General features: G+C 45.9%; 1 protein-coding gene across 1 annotated transcript in view; it reads left to right on the top strand.

Moving 5' to 3' along the window:
• The window catches only part of CFAP47 (cilia and flagella associated protein 47), a 75,374-nt gene that overhangs the window by 32,819 nt on the left and 16,545 nt on the right, over window positions 1–26,010 (top strand). Inside the window, 28 exon segments of the mRNA XM_061568231.1 lie at window positions 460–541; window positions 724–855; window positions 1,563–1,755; window positions 2,173–2,225; window positions 2,227–2,271; window positions 2,678–2,791; window positions 3,448–3,585; window positions 4,404–4,516; window positions 4,883–5,027; window positions 5,975–6,063; window positions 6,618–6,716; window positions 7,472–7,572; window positions 8,174–8,319; window positions 9,628–9,736; window positions 10,471–10,589; window positions 10,592–10,687; window positions 11,802–11,934; window positions 12,681–12,874; window positions 13,959–14,102; window positions 15,944–16,117; window positions 16,930–17,041; window positions 17,697–17,819; window positions 18,454–18,539; window positions 19,315–19,490; window positions 21,207–21,314; window positions 22,660–22,771; window positions 24,653–24,757; window positions 25,760–25,916. Coding sequence (XP_061424215.1) covers window positions 460–541; window positions 724–855; window positions 1,563–1,755; window positions 2,173–2,225; window positions 2,227–2,271; window positions 2,678–2,791; window positions 3,448–3,585; window positions 4,404–4,516; window positions 4,883–5,027; window positions 5,975–6,063; window positions 6,618–6,716; window positions 7,472–7,572; window positions 8,174–8,319; window positions 9,628–9,736; window positions 10,471–10,589; window positions 10,592–10,687; window positions 11,802–11,934; window positions 12,681–12,874; window positions 13,959–14,102; window positions 15,944–16,117; window positions 16,930–17,041; window positions 17,697–17,819; window positions 18,454–18,539; window positions 19,315–19,490; window positions 21,207–21,314; window positions 22,660–22,771; window positions 24,653–24,757; window positions 25,760–25,916 — 3,398 coding nt within the window.

Below are 26,010 nucleotides of genomic sequence, written 5' to 3'. Positions count from 1 at the left end.
ACCCCCGTGACTGACACGGCGTGTTGAGGCCTTCGTCCAGTAGTGGATGGATAAACAGCTGTAAACTAAAGTAGACTAATAAAACCTGATATCTTAAAAAAATTAACCCGTAAAAACAAAGTTTTTCACTATAAATCCTTTATATGTGTGGCGGCTAGAGTCCTCTCGTCCTCTGGCTGCAACCTATGGGTCAGATGATTGCCTGCCACCATTAAGCAATTGGTAATTAAATATAATTTATTTTTTCCTAAAAAGTGTCAAATTTTGGAAAAAAAATTTCACGACAATAAATTGTCACGCACAACGAGTCTGTGTGCAATATGTCAGCTCGCTTGGATCACGGGAAGTGGGTTAAAAAACGACCGAAAGATTTGCACGGTCGTAAGCGCGCAAGCAAGTGAACTTAATATAAAGGATTTAAATACATTTCACGCGAATAATGTGCTCTGTGTTGTACAGGGGTCAGGGAGCGTGTTTGCCAAATGTGAAGCCTGAGCATCTACTTCACATGGATGACTACTACTGCTGGCACAGTCTGCTGGTACGATGTGCTTGCAGCATCATTCCATTGCGAATGCACGAAGTGACAACACACCTGAGAACAAAATAATCTTCGGCTATTTTAGTGACCACTACATCACCCGTGCTGTTTGGTAAGTAAAAGTGTAATTGACAAAGTTCGATTGGCCTATTTTATGAAAATGATCCCATTTCTGTCAACAGAAGGAAAACGGGAAATGTGGAATTGAAAATGAAGAAAGCGAGTTCGGTTCCACGGCCACCGAGTTGGCGGAGAGCGACTTTGAGAATGTGAGCGAGCGTGCATGGACCGACGTTCTCCTGCAGATTTTTAAGGTGAGTTGTTGGGCATGCTTGGGTACCGTATGCATTGATCACCTCAAAACAGTAACACATGAGCCAGACTTGTTCTGCTCCTTCAGCAGACAACTAGCTGGGAGACCACTGAGAATCATCACTGGTGCTGGACTATGCCCATATAATGTATCATTTTGAAGCAGGACTCGCATCACGTGCCAAGCTATTGCACATGGTAGTGTGGATAAGTGGCACTAAAGACAATAAGACAAATTAGTAAAATTAACGTTTGTGGTCTGAGCCCAGCTGTTGCCCTGGTTAATACTGCGGGTGCATTTATCATAAAAATGCGTTGGCTGCTTCACAGTAGAAGGTAGAAAGGGCCATGATTGCCAGCGTCAGGGTCCAAATTTGAAAAGTTACACAAAGTATTTAATTGCGGAAAATCACAGAGCAACATCGCCCCCTACTGGAAAACTAATGCCCACTTGTAGGCCGGTGCTGCGTGCACCTTGTGCCACATTGGGACATCTGCCACCAGCAATCGTCTTGGCTAAACTACAGCAGGGCACTAAAATGATTAGGATGAGATTTAATGTTGGACGCTTTGAGTTGCTGACGTTTTTCAAGCACCCTATAAATACAAATTCTTATCTTCACAGCACTTCCCTCGACTTCCCAATGTCGATTTAATAGAGGAATCTGTGTGGGTGTGTGGTTGTGTATGTGCTTGTGCGGGTGAACAGGTGTTTGTGCTGTCGCGTGTAACGACTGAAGCGGTCAGCAAAGCACTACCGACAGAAAACCGTACAATGGCTCAGCCACCGCTCCTGGCGGTGGCACCTTTGAGTAGCAATTTTTATTCTTCCAGCGAGAGGTTGCTCTTGTCCTGGCTAAACCACCACTACCATGCATCGCGCATGCTCATCTGCTCTCCAGGTAAGCAAAAGAATGGGACCTTCCCCAGTTCAGTAAGTGAATAGGTCTTACTGCCCCTTTGTCATCCTACTGAGGGACAAAGGCCTCCCCATGATGTGTGGGTAATGTGGGTTGTTTCACCGCACTTTGCCATGCCGTTCGGTGTGTTTTTGTGAAGGCAGGTAGTGTAGATGTGGGAGCATATAAGAACAGTACAACAACACATTTCTCTGCACTGGCCGCCTCCAATTACCACCACCAAGGGCCTCTTGCAGTGGCATAATTGACTGAGGTGTGTGTTTAATGTGAATCTCAGCTCATGGTATTTCAAAGTCATGTTCGTAAGGAAAAGGTTCCCCAGCCCTGCTCTAAGAGCTGTGGAGTCTGAGTGATGATATCCTTGTTGCTGTGATGCCCCTCAATCCCCTCTGTCCTCAGATGACCCCCCGTCTGCACGGTGGGTGGTGAACTTTGACTACGACTTGATGGACTGGGCTGGTGATCGCAGCGGTGCTTGCCTCCTACTGCCCCTATCTGGTTGGACACACACCCACATCGATGTGATACAAATCTTAACATTATTAGATCGCTGCTCATTACATTGTGGGTTCATGTACACAAGGCAGAGAAGAGTGGACACAAATGCCGAAATGTGCAGTGGACACCTACGGGCTATGTCCCCATGGATCGTGATGATGATTGTTTTACATTGGAGACAACGGTAACTTGATACTCTTTGGTTATTTCGGTAAAGTCACGTAGGTATAAAGTAAACCACCTGATGATGATTGCTTGTGTTGCGCCCGAAACGTCGTGATTTAATTTATTTTATTTTCTACCTACGTGACTTTACCGAAATAACCAAAGAGTATGGATTCCCTGCAGTCACGAAAACTTCAAATCTAGATTGAACGGTAACTTGCTTGTTTGTGCCCATCGATAGATACCGAGCCACTTAAGCCGCCTGCAGCCTCATCCCTGCAGCCCTGAGCAGTACCTGCACAATGCCCTGGTGCTCGTGTCTGCCCTGCACGTCACGGGCCTGGCACTCGACATTACAGGTTTACACACACACGCCACATCACATTGACTGACTAAACGATGCATGGCAATGTTATTTTGCTGTTGTGCAGCCTCTACTAGCGGTGTAATGGTGCATCGGTTTGTTGAATAATAATATGAAATGTTTATTTTTTATATTTTTATATTTTGTTATATTTATATTATTATTATTTTTCCCTTCTACGTGACTTTACCGAAAGAACCAAGAATAATATGAATTTGTTGAATACTATTGATATTGATTTGTTAAAGATCATGCGTCGATTCCCGCGTGTGAGAATGAATGTTTTCCATTCACGCAAAGTGTATGCAAACGCATTGCTAATGTTACAATTAACAAAAAAAACACATTCGTCGATAACAAAAAGGAAAATCTAATTTTAGACAACATTTATGGCGATGGCAAGAACTTCTTTATCCAGCGAATGAAGAGTTCCCCAAGCTGCCGCCATCTGCTGAAATCCTCCGATGCAACAATAGGCTCATTGGGGAAAGTCTAGTCATAGTAAATAACATTTGTACAATGTTTTTTTTTTAAACAAGCGAAGTGTAATATTCCCGTTAGAATAGTGTAACATTTAAAATGATGTTGTTCTGTGGTATGTTGCCTTCGTGATATTTACGTGCGTGTGTTTATATCTCTCGTGCCACCAGGCCATAGAGATTACGGACCCAAATCCCGTGCAGATGCTCATTGTGTGCGTGGAGCTGTTCAGGGCTCTGCCTCACTACTCCCCACACCGCTCTGTGAACTTTCCAGCAGCACTGCATGCCCCAGTCACCCGGCAGGTCAGTCTGTACATCACCACAAGCATAAAAGCTGAAATATGTAAAATCGCAATCGGAAGGTTGCTAGTTCACAAACCTAGTAGGGGCTTGACTTAGCTCTTCGACCCTCCAAGGTCAATAAAATAAGTTCCATTTTGTGCAGAAGTCAACTTCGGTCTACAGCAAACATGTAAACTCACACAAATATGCAAACCCAAATATAGATTAAGCCACATGTCTATGCTTGTGTAGTTGTAAAGTCCTGGCCGAGAATTGGTCACAATTTTCTCGAGCTCAATATTTTGAGACATCCCAGCCACATTATAGGGCTCGCTAACAGCACCTTCGATAACAGCCTGTGCTGGCGACACGGGCGGGGATCTTTGTCTCTTTTGCGTGTAAGGCTTCCCTTGTTTGCCAACAGCATGTCTTAAAACCCATTCTCCATGAACTAATATTTACGGAAATATTTCAAAGTAGCAGTGGGACACACCGCCTGGAGAAAACCGCAGAGCAATCCACGTCTCATTGTTCTGATACATTCAGATTGAGTGGGAGCATAGGCAGAGTTTGAATTCTGTATTTGGGGGGAGGGGGGTGGCAGGAAATCGCTTTGTCCCTCACATTAGGAATCACAAGTGCATATAATTAATTTAGTTATTTTTACTCTTAATTGTAAACTACTGAAAATGTATTTATAAAGGTGTCCAGTTTGGAGGTGGTGTTGGCCCCACGTCCGTGCCCCCTCCCCCGCCCCCCACAAACTCCGCCCATGAGTAGGAGTCATATTTGTGTGATTTGCGCGAGCAATGATAATTGTGCCTCTCATTGGACTGCAGATCAGGGTGTCCAACCCAAGCTCCAAGCCTCTGCAGTACCGCGCCGTAATCATCGGAGAAGATGCCTCGCAATTCAGATTCCCCAAAGGAGAAAACTACATCCTCCCTGCCAAGTGAATTCGCAAGCACAACTACATACGCGCTAGACTCATAGTGATGCGTCGATTTATCTATTAAAGCCAATTCATAAGCTCACGATAAGTGCATTGAATCGTGTGTCTAAGAATAAAATGTTATTAACAATTTATGCATGAATGCCAATTTTACGGTGCGGCAAACAGGATTTACTAAGCTGACATGCAAAACAAGAAAATAATGTAAAAAAAATACGTTTGAGTTTGATCCACTGCTGGATGAAGGCCTCCACAAGCCGTCATCATCTCTCACGAGCCACCTGCACACCAGCAGATTTCGTTGCTCAATCTCGGGCGCATTCCCTTGACTATTTCTTTGATGTCACCATCTGACGCTATGAGCAGGGGAGGCCTGGATGTGCCGGTGGAATTCCGTGGCCGCTTCTTGCACGATGCAGCAGCCGTGTTGCTGATGCTGCCCCGGGCTGGTGCGGGCGTGGACATGCTGGCGTTCACGCTGAACGCTCGCCTTGCCACCCTGGAACCTGAGGTTTGTCCGAATTGACCGATCCGTCTGATTAAGGATGCCCTGTGTAACATTTACATACACGTAATCAACGTTTTTGGGTTTAGATCGCGTTATTTATAAATGTGTCGTAACCCTCCACCACCCGACACGGCCAATCTTTTGTCAACGTGACACTTTTTTACTGATTGGCCGTGTCGGGTGGTGGAGGGTTACGACACATTAATAAATAACGCGATTTAAACCCAAAAACGTTGATCATGAATAATATTGGTCGCGAAAGCCTACGTGTTAAATTTACATACACAGTTTGAGTACAAATTATTCATTGTATTCATGACTTTAAATGTCCACTTAATAATTTCTGGGTCCACTGGAAGACTGGAGTTGGCCTGTGACTAAATAGCTACGGCCATTGCGAGATGTATACTGGATATTGTGTGCCGGGTGGGGAAATATTTTCTGGGTCATCGACCTGGACAGACCTGATTTTAGTACAATGACTGTAATATGACGACGAGATTGAGTTTTTTTCCAGTCTGATATTATTCATTGATATATATACGTGCGGTGGCAAGGTGTTAACTACCTTGCCTGATATGCAGCAGGTCGTGGGTTCAATCCCGACCCTGCCGCCTGTATATTTGGAGTTTGCATGTTCTCCCTGTGGTCGTGTAGATTTCTCTCTGGGTCCTCCAGTTTTCCATCCTCATGTAGAAACATTTATTTAGAGTATTTGGATGCTATAACATTCCACGTGATGAGCCACTTCGTTGAGTTGTCATTTGTGGCCAGGTCGCTTCTGAAAAAGGGCTATAGTAAAGTGTGGTCAAATAACCCTTATGACCCGCACGGCATTACATATGCCACCAGATCTCACTTAAAACTAAAAGTCCCTATACAGCCTCGTCTGACTTACTAAGGTTATGTTCTTCATGCTGGTGATGGCTGCGGTTGGTTCATTTCAACAGGGAGTGTCCAAGTGTGCGGGGCCATGTTACCAACAGCAGATGATGACGCTGAGTGTTACCAACCCATTCACGGAGCCTGGAAGGTTCAGGTAGGATCGCAATGCCTGTGTGGTGCATGTTGCTTTTGGTGAAATGAACCTTATGGCGGGACCCCTGGGGTCCCATAAGCCCCCGGCTCTCGCATAAACTGCGTTGCGACGTCATTTTAAGTCCGTTGAAGGCGAACGATACGGTGATCTATTCCTCTCGACGAGCTCTACACGATGCGCTAATTCAAAGTTTCGCTTGTTCAGCTCTTCTGCGCATTCAGTCCTCGATGCGCTTAGACGACATGACAACAGAATGATCCGTGCCAGGCGGGTCGCGGCGTTTATGTGCGCGGTGGGACGAAGTCGCCAAAAATAAAGAAATTAATTACGATTTTGTACTTCCGTTTATTCGGAACCCCAGGGTCCTGCCATGAGGTTAAAATGTGCATTGCTGTGGTTATTTAGGTCAGGAGTGTAGCGAATTATCTATTTGCAATTGCCATTATAATTGACCTCAGGTCTGTTGGAGAAGCATTCGTTTGACAGTGGACCGAAAGTGGCTGATGATGATGACAATGATGGTGATGATGATGTTTGGCACACGTTCTCTTCAGGGTCGTGGTCTTCGAATCCAGCAGCCTACTGCAGCCCTCTCAGCTCTCACAGCTATCTTCGCCGTGCCACCAGAAGGACCCTCGTGGCGAAAGCCTACGGTGGGTGCACCTCCCACGAAACTGTTCAGACTCTTTTTCTTTTTCGATTTAAAGCTTTCGTGACTGCAGGGATTCATCTTCTTGGTTCTTTCGGTAAAGTTACGTAGAAGGGAAATAATAAAATAATAACAATAAAACATTATTAAATAATTCTCACGACGTTTCGGCCACAACGCAAGCAGCCGTCCTCAGGTGAAGACCAGGTGACTTTACCGAAAGAACCAAGAAGATGTTCAGACTCTATAAGCTAGGGGTTGCCACCTATAATGTTTTTTTTACCAGGATCCTCTTTTTTTAAGTGTCTGTACTGCGAAATGTGCAGTTCTTTCCGGGACGTTAAAAGTCGCACGTTATTGTTGGTTGCGTAATAATTCACTGCGCAAAACACAGTGTATTTGCGTGAAGGTCTCCCCTCTTCCGATATTGTGCGATATCCTTATTCCATTAGAACAGTCTTGCTTTTTTGTGGCTCACAGGTGGAAACCTTACTGCCAGTTCTGAGATATATTGTCATGAATATGCCTTGGTCTTAAAGCCTACAGGGTTAAAGTTAGAGTGGACCTATTAGATCATTGCCAATCTATAAATGAATTGTGTTATATTCATTCATGACTAATATCCGTAGTCCAATATCGTTATTCGCGAAATTTGGCGTTCACGAGCATCTCCGGAACGTATCCCTCGCGAATAATGAGGGAATACTGCATCAGCAAAAGTGTGCAAGATGTTCATGGGCAGTGCCATATGGGTTACAGGATGAGCAAGTCTGAAGAGAGCCATGGTGTGGGTCTGCAGAGTCTTGGAGCACCGACAGGAGGGAGAAACTACGTTTGTTCGTCCTTGGATTCCCCCGAGTGTAAACATTTCACCCACAGCTCACCGCACAACCTCCTCACTCTCAGCTGGCTCGACCCAGTGGTCAACGCACATTTCACTGAGTCAGTTGGCACAAAGCTTATAGTTAACATTACAATAACAAGAGGACATGATCACCGAGAGAAGGCCATTCATTTATTGTGTCTTAATGAATGCCTAATTTTTTTCCCCAAAACAAATTATAACGACACCGGGGATGTTTCTAAACACTCTGGAAACGGAAGTGCTGACCTAGGATGGTACACAGGAGCAATGCAGTTTCAGTCTTGGTCTAATCAGCACCACATCTTCACACCTTTGGTAGCATGCAACGTTCTTTTTTATTGCTCTATTACCGAGCAGCAACCACACCTCATAACGAGCCACACATGTCGAAGCAATCTGAGACAGCTTTAGCATGAATGCCTAATTAAAATCTGGTGTAATTGTCAAAACGCTAATTTTGAACAATTGGTAAATCACCTACGTAAGAAACTACAGTTGTTCATGTATCCCTCGCGAGAGAACGATTGAATCTAAATGGACGCTCACTGCCCTGTGTTGAGAATGACAGCTAATGCAGGTTGTGTGGCAATCGGCAGGGTCAAGCGCCATGGCATTGCCGTGGTTCCTGTGCCCGGTGGAATTTGTTCAGCTGGATGTGGGAGAGACGGCGAGCCTGGAGGTCACCTTTCTACCATTTGGCCTCGGCCCAAGACACTGCTACCTTCTGCTTCTCAATGCACAGGTGCTATAATGAGTGACGATCAACATGTAGTGATAGATCATGTTTGTCTAGAATTGAAGCTTTCGTGACTGCAGAAATGAACACAAAAAACACGAAAAAAATTAGCAGTCTTTTGAAATACGTGGTCAACCAGGTTAGTGTCTTACTGTGTTGTTGGCCGACTGGTTTGCATCACGTGATGTTTCTAAGGTTTGTTGAGTTCTCGTCTCCCATCTTCTTGCTGTATTTGCCTCCATGCAGTTTGCCGTTCTCTGTTTGCTATGTATGTGGTGTCCCCCTGTGTGTTCCCTCGCTGTGTGTTTTACCCCATTTCCATCTGATGATGAGCGCTTGTGTTGCGTTCGAAACGTCGTGATGTATTTTTAATTTATCTTATTTATTTCAATTTTATTTTATTTCTACATACGTGACTTTACCGAAAAAAACAATGAGTGTGCATGTTTGTCTATTCATATCAATTGTGTTTTGTCAAAGCCCTAAATGAGTTGACAAGCAGAATAATAAGACGGGTGGAACAACTGTCGTGTTAACTAAGGGTTTTTTTTACATTTGTAAAAAAAAAATCCAGCTTTGAGAATTAAGCAATAAAATGTTGCTTTGACTGCGATGTATGTAAGTATGTTGAACTACTTTCTCACCGTACGTAGCCAACCATGCTAACCGGGAGTGCGGGGGAAGGACAACAAACTAAACACAAAAATTAGTTCTACAGAAATTAGTTTTCAGTCTAGATTTTACAAGTGATTAGCTACAGTGGCGTCCTAATATCGGAAGCAAGAGCATTCCAGACGGCCGCAGAAACGCATCTCAAAGTGTGCGATAGAGTGGCCGTCTTTGTTCGGTGTGACAAACCTCTCCACAGCAGGTCATGTGGGGAGGTCCAGAGCTATTAGTGTGGATTAGAGGACATTTGAAATTACTTGAGAAATAGGTCCAGGATATCACCTTCTACGGGCCATTTTCTAAGACAAAGTTATGCGCTGGCTGCTTGGGAAGAGTTCTGAATGGACATTTGGGCTGTCGGCATCGCGTCATGAAATAAATTTAAATTTAGAAAAAAAGACAAACTCTTTTTTACAATTTTCGATTTAAAGCTTTCGTGACTGCAGGGATTCATCTTGGTTCTTTCGGTAAAGTCACGTAGAAGGGAAATAATAAAATAATAAATAAAAATCTTAAATCAAATAATGTTTTATTTTTATTCTTTTTTACAAGGCTGAAAAGCAATTCCTGTGAAGGGTGGTGCAACTGGATGAATGAAATGTGGACTTCTGTCGATTAAGTCTGAATTTATGATTGTACACACAGATTGGGGATGTTGTGTACATGATCGAAGGCTGCTCTAGTCTGCCCACTGCTCTCCCTCCCATGGTTCTGCCCGACACTCCTAATGTCCATGTCGGCAACACACAGGCGGGTGAGTGTACAAGCCAGCTTATGCACCACACCCTACATCACACTTCAGCAACATCAGCAGCACCACCACTATCCCTGAATCCCTGTCCAAGATCGGAATGGTGTACATATATTAAGACGAAGAGTCCCTCGGTAGCATTATCAGACTCTTGGGGCAAGTGCTGTTTGCGAGCACCTCTGCAGGCTAACACAACACACGAGGAGGTGGGTGGCCAGCACCACGCCTGGCCGCCTTTGTCTCCCCGGTGTGGATGTATACACACCGCACCACAAAGTCACTTGAGGTTGATGTACATTACAACAATTGATTATGCTGCCTGCCCTTCTAGAGTCTAGGATTCTGCCCACAATAAAGCGGTGTTGGTAGGTCATGGTAATTATTATGGTGTATCTTAGTTGTTGTTCGGAGGTATACTTCAACTTCTTGAATTAATTTCACTGCCCATAATCATGACCCATCTCTCACGATTTTGCGAAGTAACAATCCATCTTAGCTTCTGCCGGGCGAGCTGGATTCATCGTTCCCCTCTCAGCAGTGGACATCCTCTCAGGCACGTTCCCTCCTTTGGCTACCACCAGCCATCGTCCTTGCTAGCTCCAAGTGCAGCCCAAGCCCACTTACGAACTCCATTCGTGCGTGCTCCATAAGTGCATCGATCTTGGCTAACCAAACCCCCCCCCCCCCCCCCGGTGTTTCCGTACGCGTGCGGGGCGCGGCGTGCACGCTGCTGACAGGTCAAGGGAGCAGCCCTGTGCTGTACGTGCGGTGTGCGGAGGGCCAAGAGGCGACCGTCGCCCTGCGAGTGCCGTGGGTGAACACGCAAAGGGACGAGGCCCTGGCCCTGGCAGGCGAGGCTTGCGCATGTCGGAGCTTGAGCTGGAGCGCCGCACCCTCACCAAGAGCCTGCGAAGCGCCAGCGTCAAGGCGGCGTTCGCCAGGCTGGCGCTGCAGGTGCCACCGACTCGGCGCGTACGTGCGACGTGCTATGAAACGCACCTTTTGAAATGTGAAGGTGCAGCCCTGCAATTACTCGTTTACGCCACTGCTGTGGAACCGCCTCCACTCAAGGGAGCCCTAAGGAGTCCCTCTGGAGCAGGGCTCGGCAACCTGCGGCTCTTTAAGGACTGACTGCATTGCAGCGCTTGAAATATTGATCTTTTTTTTATTTTTTACCGAATTATTTTAAAAAAATGGCTCTTCTTGCTATTTTGGTTGCCAACCCCTGACCATGAGAGTCCAGTTTGCCATGGGCAGGAGTCGGCAACCTATGGGCTCCGGAGCCACATGCGGCTCCTTCAGGACTGCTTCGTGATGTTATTTACTCAGGACCGTCTCATATTAACATGCATTGCAGCTCTTGAAATATTGAGGTTTTAATTTTGCTGATATTCGAAAAAAGTGGTTCTTGGTTTTTTGGTTGCCGACCGACCCTTGCTGTAGAGGGTATTTTTGCCTGCTGTTCCTCGCTGGACAGGCGTCTTGGAATGAGTCGGAGTACCCACAATTTACCCCACCACACGTGATCTGCCGATCAACCGTGGTGTACTCACATACAGTATACTGCTGTGTGTACAGAGGCATGGAGGATTTAATAAACTTGTCCCGTTCTTTCAACTGAATCACGGAAAATGTTACACAACAAACCTGGCCGTACCCAAGTGCACACCTGTTGCAGAATATGGGAAAATATATTAATACGATGGCTAAGTTCAGGAGCTACAAATGCCATTGACAATAATGACCTCTTAATATTGAGGGATGCATACAGGGAGAATTTGTGAATATTTCTGTACATAACATTTTGTTCAAAATTAGAATTATATTTCACGTATATATATATATTTTATTTAGTTTAAAATCATCAGGGAAGTAATCATTCATCATTGAACTGTTAAGTGCCTTGATTGACCTCTGGTATTTCGATTTTAACAAAGAAATTAAGATTTTATTACAGAATACATAATAGCATGCTGTATGTAGAAAAAAATGAAATGCAAGTATATTCCACCGAGGCAAGTGGGCATAGAAGCATCAATTTGCTCAGCCTCATTCCTTGCTTTTGCAGACTGACAACTCTGAGAAGCACTTCGCTGGTTCAGGATCACGAAGCAAGAAGTTCCATGTCGAAGCAAGCCTGTCCCAACACTTCACCGTTCCGCATCAGTTGTGCATGCCTGCACCTCCCAGTGGATCAGAAGGTGAGTCTGGCGCACAATGACCATGTAGCGACGCATCGATTAATCAAGCTCCATTATTACACTCACAATGTATGGACACGGTTCATGTTAATTATGCAGCCACTCGAAGTGATAATTGTTGACCACGTTTGGAATGAGTAAATCAATTCTTAAACTGAGCAGCGACTCAGAATCCTGACAGTGAATCGAATTTCAAGGCAGACGAATGATTCATGTATAGTGCACATGCAACATTTTCGGTGCGCTCCAATCGCATACGCGACGCGGTAGGGCACCGAGGTAGGGCACCGAGCCATGAGTGACCGAGTGCCACTGGTATACAAGAGGCGTGGGTTCGATCCCAACCCTGACGCTTGTATATTTGGAGTTTGCGTGTTCTCCCTGTGATCGCGTGGATTTTTCTCCGGGTCCTCCGGTTTTTCCTTCCACATTTAAGAAACGTGCGTTCATAGTATTTGGCTGCAAACATTTTACGTGATAAGCCACCTCGTTGGGCTATGATTTGTGGCCATGTTGCTTCTGAAAAAAAGATAAATAGCTCAATGGGCCCTACTTGGTAAAATACAAAATAGTTTTAGTTTAGTTTATATAGTGGCAGACAGTCGACCCGAGCGTCCACCACTGCCATGCATGCGCTCTCCGCGATGCTCCCCATAGTCTCTCAAACACACTTCACTGTCTCTTTGGGCTGCGTGAAGTGTCACGATTGTCTGTGTGTGTGCGCGCGCGCCCACGTGTCCCATCAGACTGCGACACGGTGGCTCTGCCGGTGAGGTTCTCCCCACCCAGCCCGGGACGCTACCCCTGCAGCGTGGTGCTGCGCTCCTCCGATGACGTTCGCGTGTATCGGCTGGAAGGCCTCTCCGCCCCCGAGCCGACTCACACCACCCTGACCTTCTGCACCGCCGCTCACAACGCCCTCAGCCAAGACATACCCATCGTAAGCACGCTCTTATCTGCCCGCCCGTAAAAAAGGTGGTATAACGGTGCAGTCCCCGCAAATGTTTGTTCACGCCACGGCTGTGCTGGCGGAAGGGCCTCCGCTAGAGGGAGCTCTAGAGAGCTCGTCCACAGAGTATTTGGCCTACTCTTCTATGTTGGTCAGATGCCTTTACCCCACCCAATACACAATCTGCTTGCTGATCGACTAACTGTGATGTACCTATTTACACTGCAGGGTGGACAGAGGTATCGGAATTTAATGAACTAAGCCCATGTTTCAATTGTCACACCGGGTGATCGAACTGGCGACCTCTTGATTGCAAGCCACCATTACACCATGGCAGGATCCTGTCTGTGAGGTTTATCAAATAGTTTCCTTTCTTTATCGCGGTTGCTGAGCACAGGCCCAAAGGCCCAACGTTCCAAGTGACCGGCAACAAACAGCGCTCTCGATTTTGCAATAGATCAGAGTTCACTAGTTTCTTAAATCAAGCAAGGTTATGAGAACTTGTCAAAAGGGGTCGATGGAGGGGAATTCCCAAGTGGATCAGTGCAAGGGAAGAAGCATACATCGATGTGTTTTTACTTGGTCGAACACGGTGTGGTGGATGAGACAACAGAGTCAGTCTGGTCGACCGAGTCCTCAACATGGGTCGAGGAATTGAGGACTGAAGTTCTATGTACTTATGTGTGTTGAACATATTTCGCACCGTGCATATGTATTTATATTGAACCTCTTTCGCACCATACATAGCCAACCGTGCGAATCGGAGGTGTGGGGGGGAAAGACAATAAATTAAACACAAAAATCAGTCCTAAAGAAATTAGTTTTCAATTTAGATTTAAAAGTGCATTGCTCCTCCAGTGGCTTCCTCATATCGGAAGTAGCCAACCGTGCTAATCGGTTGACTATGTAGTTCATGCGGAAATAACCATAGTTAGTATCACGGTTGGCTACGTATGGTGTGAAAGAAGTTCAACATACATGAGGAGGCGACTGACCTCGTCCAGTGGGAAAGTGACCTGGGGTATGATGTCAAATGCCTTCGTAGTCCTAATCCATGCCGTCTGACCCCGTGTAGCACAACGCAACTCAGCAGGACTGGTTGCTCACTGCCCACGTGGAGGGCAAGGGCTTCTATGGATCACAGTACCTGCAGGTGCTGGCCGGAGAGACCGCACCCTACTCGCTGCTCTTCAGACCTGGCCATGAGGGAGAGATCGTGGTATGGTTAAGCTGTACTTCCGTGATGTGTTATCTAATGGCTTCTTCCTTATGTCAAGAGCTTAAGCAATTTCCGTATAATTGAATGACAAGACTAACAGATTAGAGCCTAATCATATAATTAATAATGATATAATAGGGAGGAGTATTGGCACAGTGGTTAGCGCACTGCACTTTGATTACCAGATGACCTGAATTTGATTCCTGGATACAACTGACATCAGTAATCTTATATGTATTTTTAGTGCGCGTGATAAAATGTCTTTCCTGTTTTAGGTAATCTTACCAGCCAACTATCATACTCTTTAGTTGTTAAAGCATGTGCAGGCTAAAGACAAATTAAGAGTTAAATATTTAGTGTACAGCCATAAAACTGCGTAAAAATAACTCCCCATATTGAGTGCAGAGTGACAAAGTTCAACTGTGTCAGTTGGTCAGCAACACCAACATATACGAGTTCAAAATACTGTCTTAATGTGACAGCAAGGCTCTTGCCAAGTCTTCAAGACTGATATAGCTAGAATACTTGAAAACAATTCTGTTAGCCCATGATGTTGTTTAAAAAGCGTCACTGCTGATGAGATGCAGAATGTCAAAACAAGTCAATGCTACATTTTTATTTAAAGCTTTCGTGACTGCAGGGATTCATATACTTGGATCTTTTGGTAAAGTCGCGTAGAAGGGAAATAATAAAATAATAAAAATATGAAAACAATAAAAATTATCACGACGTTTCGACTGCAACACAAGCAATCATCATCAGGTGTGATTCTCACGACGTTTCGACTGCAACACAAGCAATCATCATCGAAATGTCGTGATAATTTTTATTGCTTTATATTTTTATTATTTTATTATTTCCCTTCTACGTGACTTTACTGAAAGAACCAAGAATATAAGTCAATGTTAGTTCACTTAGAGTACATGAATGCTGTTGGATAATATTAAATCATGAAGGTCCAGTCACTGATGAGACGAAAGCTAGTTTATTTTACGTGGCACGATGGACATTTCTTTATTTACAACAAAACAAGAGGCCATAATGCAGCTTTTTCGGGTTAGATTGTGTAAATATATAAATGTGTCGTTAAACCCGCCCCAACCCAACACAGCCAATTAGTAAGGTTTGTCACGTAAACAGAACATGCCAATTTGTCACTAGTATAGCACACCGATGTGTTGGAGAGCAAATCCACAACATTTACAATCTGAGTAAATGTTGCTGTACTAGTAACGATTTGGCATGTTCGTTTTACGTGACAAAACTTACTAATTGGCTGTGTCGGGTGGTGGCGGGTTTAACAATACATTTATATATTTACGCGATTTAACCCAAAAGAACCTGCATTATGGATTACATTGGTCACGAAAGCCTACGTTTCGATTTAAAGCTTTCGTGACTGCAGGGATTCATCTTCTTGGTTCTTTCAGGTAAAGTCACGTAGAACTGTCTTTCCGAAAGATCCTGTTCTTCACCTGAGGATGGCTGCTTGCGTTGTGGCCGAAACGTCGTGAGAATAATTTTATTATGTTTTATTTTTATTACTTTATTATTTCCCTTCTACGTGACTTTACCGAAAGAACCAAGAAGATGAAAAATGAAATTAAAATTCATTATTAATTTTAATTTCATTTTTTACCTACGTTTAATTTCATTTTTTACCTACGTGACTTTACCGAAAGAACTAAGAGTATGAATCCTTGCAGTCACGAAAGCTTCAAATCTAGAATGAAAGCCTACGTGTTAAAGTGTTAAACCAAAATAAGAGGCTTTTTTGTGTTTTTCGGATCGCACGGCTTCATTTAACTGAACTACGCTCGTGTTGGGTTCTTCCGCGCCAGGGTCGGTTGGTGCTGTACAACGAGCAAGACAGCTCAGAGCACACTTTCGTGCTGAATGGCAAAGGAGAGAGGCCGTCTCCACTTGCCCATGTGGTCATCCACGCGCAGGCCGGGCAGACTGCATGCAGGGAGATCTCCGTGCCCAACTACACTCACCACCGGCTACGCTACTCGGTGAGCATCGCATTCAGCAGACGACGTGCTTCGATGCTTGGTGGAGGGGCGGGGGGGGAACAAAGTACACGCAGTGTTCAGTGTTACATTTTTCCACTTAACCCTTTCCCGTTCCGAGACGTCTGCAACTTGTAGGGTGGGTGTCCCGTTCACGGCTGAATCTCGGAACGCACGTGAGCGGCTCAGCATTAATTTTATTTAGAAAGGCGTAGCACTGTTGTTTTTTAAGACATTGTACTCGCCGCAGTAAACTGTAGCGACACGACCGCACTCTATGATAGCCGGCGCCGAACCGCCACACGCTCTTCCGCGTGGCCTTGTGGTTAGCCTCGGTACCGATAGAGTATATTTTTTTCTTCGGCTTCCATTCTGATGATGTACACGTACATCATCGAAATGTAATCGGAAGAAAAACTGATGACGTATAAATGCCTTCATTGGAATGGGAAGCGCAAGGTTAAGCCTGGTTTGTACTTACGTGAGAAACTACCTTAGAATGTTTGGTGTTGTAGACTTGGGCTATGAGGTGGCCAAATGCTGGCAGTACAATATAACATTGATACTTTAACTTAACCACGTGGTGCGTTGCGTGTCACCCTCTCATATGTGTGGCTTGTCTCTGGGAACAATGGTTTCCTCCCACACCAAGCGAAAAACTCATCAGTGAAAATTATCACATTACCCAGTCAGTGGAACACTGAGTCTTGAGAACCCAGTGGGGCTTTTTCGTTACTCTACTGACATGTATGTATGTTGAACTTCTTTCGAACCGTGCGTAGCCAATGGTGCTAATAAGGTCATGTGTGGTACAGGTGGAGTCCGACGTTCCGTTTGTGAGCGGCGCCCCCACGCTGAACGTTCCAGCCGGGGAGAGCAGGCCCTACCTCCTGACCATCACTCCGTGGAAGCGAGGCACCTTCTACGGCGAGTGCTCACCAGTGTTGGTCGTATTTTTGTTTAAGTTTTCACCCTTTTTCCCGTGGTTGCTGAGCACAGGCTCAGAAAGGCCAAAATTGTCTTGCTGTAGTTTCCACACCTGATGATGATTGCTTGTGTTGCAATCGAAACGTCGTGAGAATTTTATTGTTTAATTTTTATCGTTTTATTATTTCCCTTGTACGTGACTTTACCGAAAGAACCAAGAAGATGCATCCCTGCAGTCACGAAAGCTTTAAATCGAAACACGCCAATTAGTTACTACTTCAGCCCTCCGGTGTGTTGGAGTGTAAATCCACAACATTTACAATTTGAGTAGTACGACGTTTCGCTGGTAAATACATCCAGCACCACCCGGTATTGCCTTCAGTTTAAAAATATAACATTTCGACTCCAATTAATCGAAAACGACGTATCTTAACGCAAGTATTATGTATCATTCATAATAATTATTGGAGCCTTGCAATATTTTTCTGACATCACTCGATGTGTAAGGCACTGCACTGATTACTCAGATTGTAAATGTTATTAACGCTAACCGCTTGCACGTTCCGAGATTCAGCGGTGAACGGGACCCACCCTGCAACTTGCAGTCGTTTCGGAACAGGGACAAGGTTAATGGCTGTTTCTGTGTGATGCGTAGGCGTCGTGAACTTCCACGCAAAGGAAAAGGCGGCGAAGCAGCTGGAGGCGACTGAGCAGGCGGCAGCCGATCAGAGGCAGCCTTTCGCTGAAGCGGAGCACGAGCTGGACGTTGCTGACGGGCGTAAGAGCGAAGCTCGCGTTTACTGCCACACGATTTTATTTTGTAATCCATTCCTTTTTTTATTTTGGTGAAAGATAGTGCCTCCAAAGGCTGCAAAAGATTCAGTGATATTGAGCTCAGTATGAACTTTGAGGCGGTCTTCATGTCTTGTTCACAACCCTGAGCCGGGTGGTGGAAATTCCACATTTAATAATAATGATACATTTTTACTTGTACCTATGTATGTTGAAATTCTTTGGCACCGTACGCAGCCAACTGCGCTAGTCTGACTTGTAAAGAGTCTGTGCATAGGACGAATGCTGCTGATCCCGACACAAAGTGCAGTGGTTACGTGAACTTATTACCCACACTATGTATGGCTCGAGAAAAACATCGATTCTTAAAAAGTTATTCAATCGCCATTGGAACCTCATTTGCCAGTAAAAATATGATAATTGGTTTTTTAGCCTTCTATCTGGCAACAAAACTGACTCCTTGTAAAACAGGTGTCAGTATTGTTGCCAGATAGAAGGGTAAAAAACAATTATCAAGTGATTCAATGTTTATTTCACGTACGCTTAGGTATCGATGCTCATCGATGAATCGATGTGTATGTGTACAATGAGTGCCACGTGCGCTGTGTGTGTTCATGCAGTCGTCAGTCGGGTGTGGTTCACGCTGGAAATCAAGAGCGTGCCTCCACCTCCTCAGCGAACGGTCACCGTAGATGCAGCGATGCAGGTGGGCCATCATTGCCTCCTCCCTCCCCTTACCGCTGATGTAACGCTCCAACAATCTTGGTGTCGTGCTAGAAAAGCATCCATTCACATGCTACGAGTCAGCAGTTCGACTCCGTAGCCACACCGGTTATTTCCGTGATCATTGAATTGAAATGTGTTGCATCCTCATGCATAATGTCTTCATCAACCAATAAATTAGAATGCGTGCCTCTGTCGACATACAAGCAAAGTATTTTTTTAGTATTTGTTATTAATAATAATACATTCTGTGCAGAGATTAAATAAGGTCAGTCGGGTTTTTTTACCCACAGTGCTCTAAAATGATGTGGAGAGATGTTTCAGTGGTTGTCACATTGCGCTACAACTTGAGTTTGATTCCTGGCTATGGCTAACATCAGTGGCAAGTAAAATCTGAACCAGTTCTGGGCACAACCCTTCTCTGACCCGCGCTGATCAGCATGATCATTAAACTCCACGACCCACGCAGCATAGGAAGAGGCCCACATCCAGCAGTCAATTGACAAAGGGGCTGTGCATTTACATAAGCAACACAATTCCAGATCATGGTTGACAAAAGGCTGTACATGTCCATACACCCAGGGCTTAATTTCTCATTAAATATTTTCTGGGCCACTAGGAGGCACAGCCAAAAGCGAGGGGTAATATTCGATGCGATGGGCTGGGTGCGGAAATATTTCCCCGGGTCACCAACGTGGTCGAAATGAAGGCCCATACGTACCCCCCGCTTGCGCGCCCCAACCGACCGCTGTTGGCAGGGCACAGTGGAGGTGAGCGTGCCGGTGAGGAACCCGTGCGACACACGGCTCACGCTGGACGTGGCGCTGGAGGGCGTGGGACTGAGCGGGGACGCCCGTATCGTGCTCGCAGCTCTGGAATCGGGAGTCTACCGTCTGCTTTACCAGCCCAGCCGCATCGGGGCCTCTCGCGGAAGGTATGGGTGCTGCGGAAGATGCACACACCGCTCACACAGCGCCTACCCAACCTTATGTACGGTGCAAAAGAAGTTCAACGTACATAGCATTTTACGGCCGCTGTTCCCAGATTGCTATAGGGTTGGCCGCCCATGTGTCCCTGCTGCCACTTCTAAAACTAAACTATTTTTATTTGAACAGGTAAGGACCCACTGCGCTATATGGCTTTTTTCAGAAGCAACCTGGCCATAAATGATAGCTGAACGAAGTGGACTATTACATGGACATTTATAGCGATTAAATAATCTAAACACATGTTTCTAAATGTGGAGGGAAAAACCGGAGGACTCAGAGATAAATTCACGCGACCACGGGGAGAACATGCAAACTCCATATATATATCGATGTCGGAGTAAGGATTGAACGCACGACCTCCTGTATTCCAGGCGAGGTAGTTAACATCTCGCCACCGCGGCACCTTGTCTGCGTAAGGCCTCCATGCCTCGCTCATTGCCACCCCACTCACTCTCGTGTCCCTGTCTATTTTAGTCTTCCATCTCATCTTTGGTTTCCTCTCCTTCCTCTAATCTACATATTTAAAGGTGTGTGGATGGTAAATCCTTCCTCATTCCACACTCCATGGCCAAGCCATCTGAGTCTGACTTCTCTTGCTTTGTCGACAATATCGTACACCCTAATGTCATCACTTCCCTTTCTCTTCTTACCCAACTTATATAACTAATAAATCCGCTCCAGACGAGACCATGTCTTTTGTCTTTTCTTTATTCGTTCTTCATTCACAGCTCCCTCACACGCTGGGTTCCTCTTTTCCCCGTTACTCCGTTCCCCGAGCGTGGCGTCCGCTCGCTGCCTCGCTCCCTCACACCGCTGGTTGACGGTGTGTGTCGGAGACAGCCTCCGGCCCGCCACGTGGTCGCTGGCGTGCCGGTGATGCAGACGTGGTTCCTCCTCAGCCCCTCTCCACACTGGCCCGGAACTGTCTCTTCCCACCCCTTATAACACCTGGCTCACACGTGATGCCACGCAGCCAATCATCAGCCTCGCCCCCTGGAACCTTCCAGATGTTGCCATGCAGCCACAGGCTACGCCCCTGACTCGACGTCCCATTGGCTGCGGGCTGAGGCCGGCAGAGCCTATCACTATGGCCCAGTTACCCCACAGGTGCATCTTCATATTACATAACCATGAAAAAAATTCTACTTAAATCACCATAACTGCCCACTATGTATGTACGTGGAACTTATTTCGCGCCGTACGTAGCCAACTGTGCTAATTGGAGTTGGTATCGCAATGGAGCCGGGTTAAAGCTGTATACTACTCATTTCCCATGACAAAATCACCTAGAATGTGATGTGATCACCGTACAAGTTGAACGTAGATAGTGCTTGGATGAGTGACGACCACCTCCGATTCAATCCCACGCACTTCTGCTTAGCACGGTTGGCTACGTACGGTGGGAAAGAAGTTGAACATTCATACACCATGCATCCTACAGATGCTGCTCCCAAGTCTACCGCTCATCGCCTTTACCTACCCACACTGACCAGCATGCTGAAGTATGGTCAAATTACCTCCACGACCCGCACAGGCATGGGGAGACCTTCATCCAGCAGTGGATTGAGAGAAAAAAATATCTCTACGTGTACATGTTGGACCAGAGTGGTTGATTAATGGCGGGTGGTGTGTATGTGTGTGTATCTTTGGTGTTTTCTCAGCGTCATATTCCAGTCAGAGGTGTGTGGAGAGTTTTGGTTCGATCTGGAGCTGATCGCAAATCCCTCAGCCCCTGTCACTGTGCCCGAGCTACAATGCCAACTTGGAAAGTGAGTTCATGATTGCACATTGCCGTTCTTGCATTTTGCCTCTCAACTGAAGTAAAACATAACATTTAATCTGCTTTTTAAGGGAGAATCCAATGTTCCTTGCTATTGCATGTTTTTTTTTTATTTGTACTGAATAATAATACTTCGACTCCACATGTCAAGAGGAATGAATTGCATCATGTCCATGCATTAAATTTTCAACAATAAATGTGGGCAATGCCACAAACAACAACAGTAGTTTTAATTTCATATAGAGTCTCAATACAATCGCATGTCAAGAGACTTTATAAACAAGAATAAACTCTGTCATGGTAGAAGGGGGACAGGGGTGAGGCAGATAAACACAGAAGACAGTTGCGATAGGAACACCGTGGCACAGCCCAGGACGAAGCAACCGGTGCCCAGTACAGAGTTAGACTGATGGCCTTAATCTAAGTTGTCTTTGTGGTTGTTGTTGTTTGACTTGCATCCCACTGGGATTTTTGCACACAGCGTTGGTGTACGGTGTTTTTTCTGCAATATTTTGCTGTCTTTTCTTGGATTTTCTGTTTGCACTCAGTCACATATTCACTTTAAGATATTTTTTTGTTCATGTTTTTTGTTGTTGCGGTTGCACCCGATTCAAGAGCCGAATGGCTCACAGGGCTATACCTAATAAATGAAACTTGAAACTTGAACCAACACCAACGAGCCCCAGGGGTAGCTGTGGCAGCCAGCTCATGGCAGCACCGAGTCCCAGGGCAGCACCGAGTCCCAGGGCAGCCCTAGCAGCAGACGAGGCTCAGGGCAGTGACAGGGGACGACCGCCTTGAGGAGCAAGGACGCAGAGGAGAGGTCAGGCAAGGGACAGGAGACAATGTGGGGGTAAGGCCAAGAGATGAGAGGAAAACAAGAATGAGGTGAGGAGAGAACATCTGAAGAAATTAGGGAGACAGTGTGCGGCTGTGGTCATCCAGAATAGACCGTACAACGTATAACGACGCAATGCCCAATCCACAAATACGAATGAGACGTCACAGCGATACACTCCGCTGCTCTTAACGCGGTTATCTGGCTTGACCAGCTGAATGTGAAATTGTAGTTGTTGCTCTGCATCTACAGCAGCCATACGAAAGAAGAAGAAGGGAGGCCGTGGGGAAGGACCAGGGGAATTGTTGGTTTGGCAGTGGCAACGTCATCGGTGCACAGCCAAGGGAGCTTCTTCAGGAACTGAGTATTCCATCCCGTTCAGTTCGGTTCCTGAAGAAGCTCCTCGCATGTGGAGCGAAACATCAGACATCATGGCAAACAACATGCGGTACAACCCGAAGAGAATATGCTTCCCCGTACCAATGTCGTGCGACAGGTGGACGAGTCAGCTGCTGCGTTTGACGAACACCACATCGGAGAATCTGGAGCTCGAGCCGGTAGTGAGCAACCCCAAAAACTTCACCCTGCAGATCCCAGCAAACAGACTGGTGAGTGTGTGCATATCCACAGGACAGGCTCGATTACTATACACAAGTTGTAAAAAATATATAAATATTTAAAAAAAAATTGGCGTCATCTGGTCCAACCCATATGAGACTAGGCTCTAAGGAAAGCTGTCTCGGGTGTGGACCAATCAACTTCAAGGACAGTGCACATTATCAGAGTTATGTTTTTTGTTTGCATTATGGCCGCAGGTATTGTGGTCTATGCAAACATGACTCCTTGTAAAAAAGGTGTCAGTTTTGTTGCCAGATAGAAGGGTAAAAACCCAATTATCAAAACATGCAAACTTCATGAAATGTAAAGGGTGCAGCTGTGCGATTTCTTGTTCACACCGCTGCTAATGGAAGGGCCTCCACTCGAGGTAGCTTGAAAGCGACACTGAAGAAAGGGTAGTTGGCCTACTCCTTCACAATGGCTACACATTTTGAAAGAGGAAGTACCCACAATTTACCCCACCCTCACGTGACCTGCCAATAGACTCGTATTGTGCCCATTTATACTGCTAGGTGGACGGGTATTTAACCAACTCCCGCACCATAATCAATATAATCAATTTCCATCTGTAATCAACTGTTATTTGTGGGTTGATACCTCAATAACAGAATCATGTTTTTGACCTCAGCAATAAACATTGTTAAGTGTGCTCACAAATGACAGTTATATGCCAGCGGAGGCAAATGCACAGGTAAACACAGACTAATGACCGTATTCAACTTATGAAGAAGTTTATTTATGGGACCTTTTTGGCTGTATCAAAGTATGTAAAAATAAGAATAGGGTTTACCCTTTCTGGCAATAATACTCTACCGAAAGACCCAAAGAGTAACAATACAGGTGTTAAGATGTTCAAACACCAAATAGAAACCTTTTTCAAGGAATCGTGTCCTTGCAAAATCATGTCCTTGCAAAAGACTATTTGGCGTTTGAATATTTTAGCACAACTGTTTCATTACCAGAAAGGGTAAAACCTATTTTTATTTGTCTACAAGTTTATTTCTGCATGCGCTCTTTTATCACCCAAGTGGTGCTGCTGGCTTACGGAGCAGAGCGAGTGTGTGGAGACCAGTGGTCTCCACCCAACCTGTGGTTCCCACCCAACCTGTGGTCTCCACCCAAGCTGTGGTCCCCACATAACCTGTGGGCCCCACCCAACCAGTGGTCCCCACCCCACCTGTCCCCACCCCACCAGTGGTCCCCACATAACCTGTGGGCCCCACCCAACCAGTGGTCCCCACCCCACCTGTGGTCCCCACCCAAGCTGTGGTCCCCACCCAACCAGTGGTCCCCACCCACCCTGTGGTCCCCACCCAACCAGTGGTCCCCACCCAACCAGTGGTCCCCACCCAACCTGTGGTCCCCACCCAACCTGTGGTCCCCACCCAACCAGTGGTCCCCACCCAACCTGTGGTCCCCACCCCACCTGTGGTCCCCACCCCACCAGTGGTCCCCACCCAACCTGTGGTTCCTACCCAAGCTGTGGTCCGTGGGCCCCTGGTGGTCTGCGTGGAGAAGAAGAGGAATAATATCCTGACCAAGGAAATTCCAACATTTCGTAGTCGCGTGTCGTGGTCCGCAAAATGTTTGGAGGTTCAAAAGGGGTCCGCACACTCGACAAGGTTGGGAACCGCTGGTGTAGACAACCTTTATTCGGGAATGGAGGAGGAGGTTATATGTTGCTATTAAGCACTTTTATTATGGCTGCAATAATATCATGAAAATGGCTCAAAACAATACTGGTATACAGTATAGCTAATGAGATGCATTGCACTACTTCGCATTACCGCATATACCCTTGCCCATAACCCGGCATATAAACGAAATGGTGACGCGTTGTTTCCATGCGATACGTTTTGTATTCTTTCCAGGTTGAGCTCCCCGCTAAGTCTGAGCGAGAAATCTCCCTCCAGTTCAGACCATCTGCTCTGGGGTCCGCTGATCATCATGCCGCTATAACCTTCACCTCCTCGCAGGTTTGACTATTCACACTTTAAAAATGAAAAGGATCAATACTCTTTGGTTCTTTCGGTAAAATCACGTAGGTATAAAATAAAATAAATTAAATCACGATGTTTCGGGCGCAACACAAGTGCCCGTCATCAGGTGGGACGACCACAGCAAGAAACAATTGCTGAAGTGGGCAAAAGGGCTGCCGTGACAAGGGGGCGCTAGTGTTGCGCCCTAAACGTCGTGATTTTTATTATTTTATTTTTATTAATTTTTATTTCATTTTTTACCTACGTGACTTTACCGATAGAACTAAGAGTATGAATCCTTGCAGTCACGAAAGCTTCAAATCTAGAATTAAGATCAACAAACCCTGACATTCAGCGTGTCGGCGTTCAGCTGCTCTGCCCTGGGGCAGAGAATCAGCCTCGTGAGCCATCTCCCACCCCTTGCTCGTTAACTCGTGCTTTCACCCCCATATTGGCCGGGTGGCTCAGAGATCGGAGCGATGAGCCAGCACCGCTAAGAACCTTGGTTCGAATCCAGGCAGCCACCTGTGATTAAACCAGGTTCTCATGTTTAGTGATTTGATGGTCTCAGCCCAACCGCCAATGAATGCACGCAAAAGCATCACTTTAAATTAGCTTCTGCGCTTGGTTAAGATAAATTTCAGCTTTGACAGTTAAATGTGTGGGTTTAACCTTTATGCAACAGATATTACTCTCAGATGCAGAGTGAATGAAAATGTGCTGCTGAATACAAATCACTTGTATGTATGTATTTTGAAATTATTTTGCACCACCGTACGTAGCCAACTGCTAATCGGAGGTGCAGGGAATGGACAACAGCTCTGATTTTCGCTTCCACGGGCCATTCTCCAACATGAAGTATTGCACTGCTGTACCAGAGAATCAATTCGTAATCTCACGACATGAGGCCGATAGCTCAATCAGGAAGAAAAAAAAATTGCCGAAAATTGTCAGGTTCAAATGTTTTATTATTATTACATTTCGCCACTGTGACTGCAGACGGGCGCGTGGGTCTTCTTTGCGAGTGGAGTGGGGCTGCCACCCGAGCCCTCGGAGCCCGTGAGCGTGATGGCCCTGCTGGGCTCGCAGGCGACACTCATCCTGCCCTTCAGCAATCCCACCGAGTTCGCGGTCAACGCTCAAATCTCACTCACGGGTAACCACCCCCCCCAGCGCCTTGCGACCCCCGTCATGCAGCCTTCGCGATGAACGTGACACTAACGTGAAACGCGCCCCATCAATCGGTGTCG

The sequence above is a fragment of the Lethenteron reissneri genome, chromosome 40 (assembly GCF_015708825.2).
Source record: "Lethenteron reissneri isolate LAM-NWPU_2019-01 chromosome 40, ASM1570882v1, whole genome shotgun sequence".
Taxonomy (NCBI): domain Eukaryota; kingdom Metazoa; phylum Chordata; class Hyperoartia; order Petromyzontiformes; family Petromyzontidae; genus Lethenteron; species Lethenteron reissneri.
This window is presented reverse-complemented; position numbering and strand designations above follow the sequence as displayed.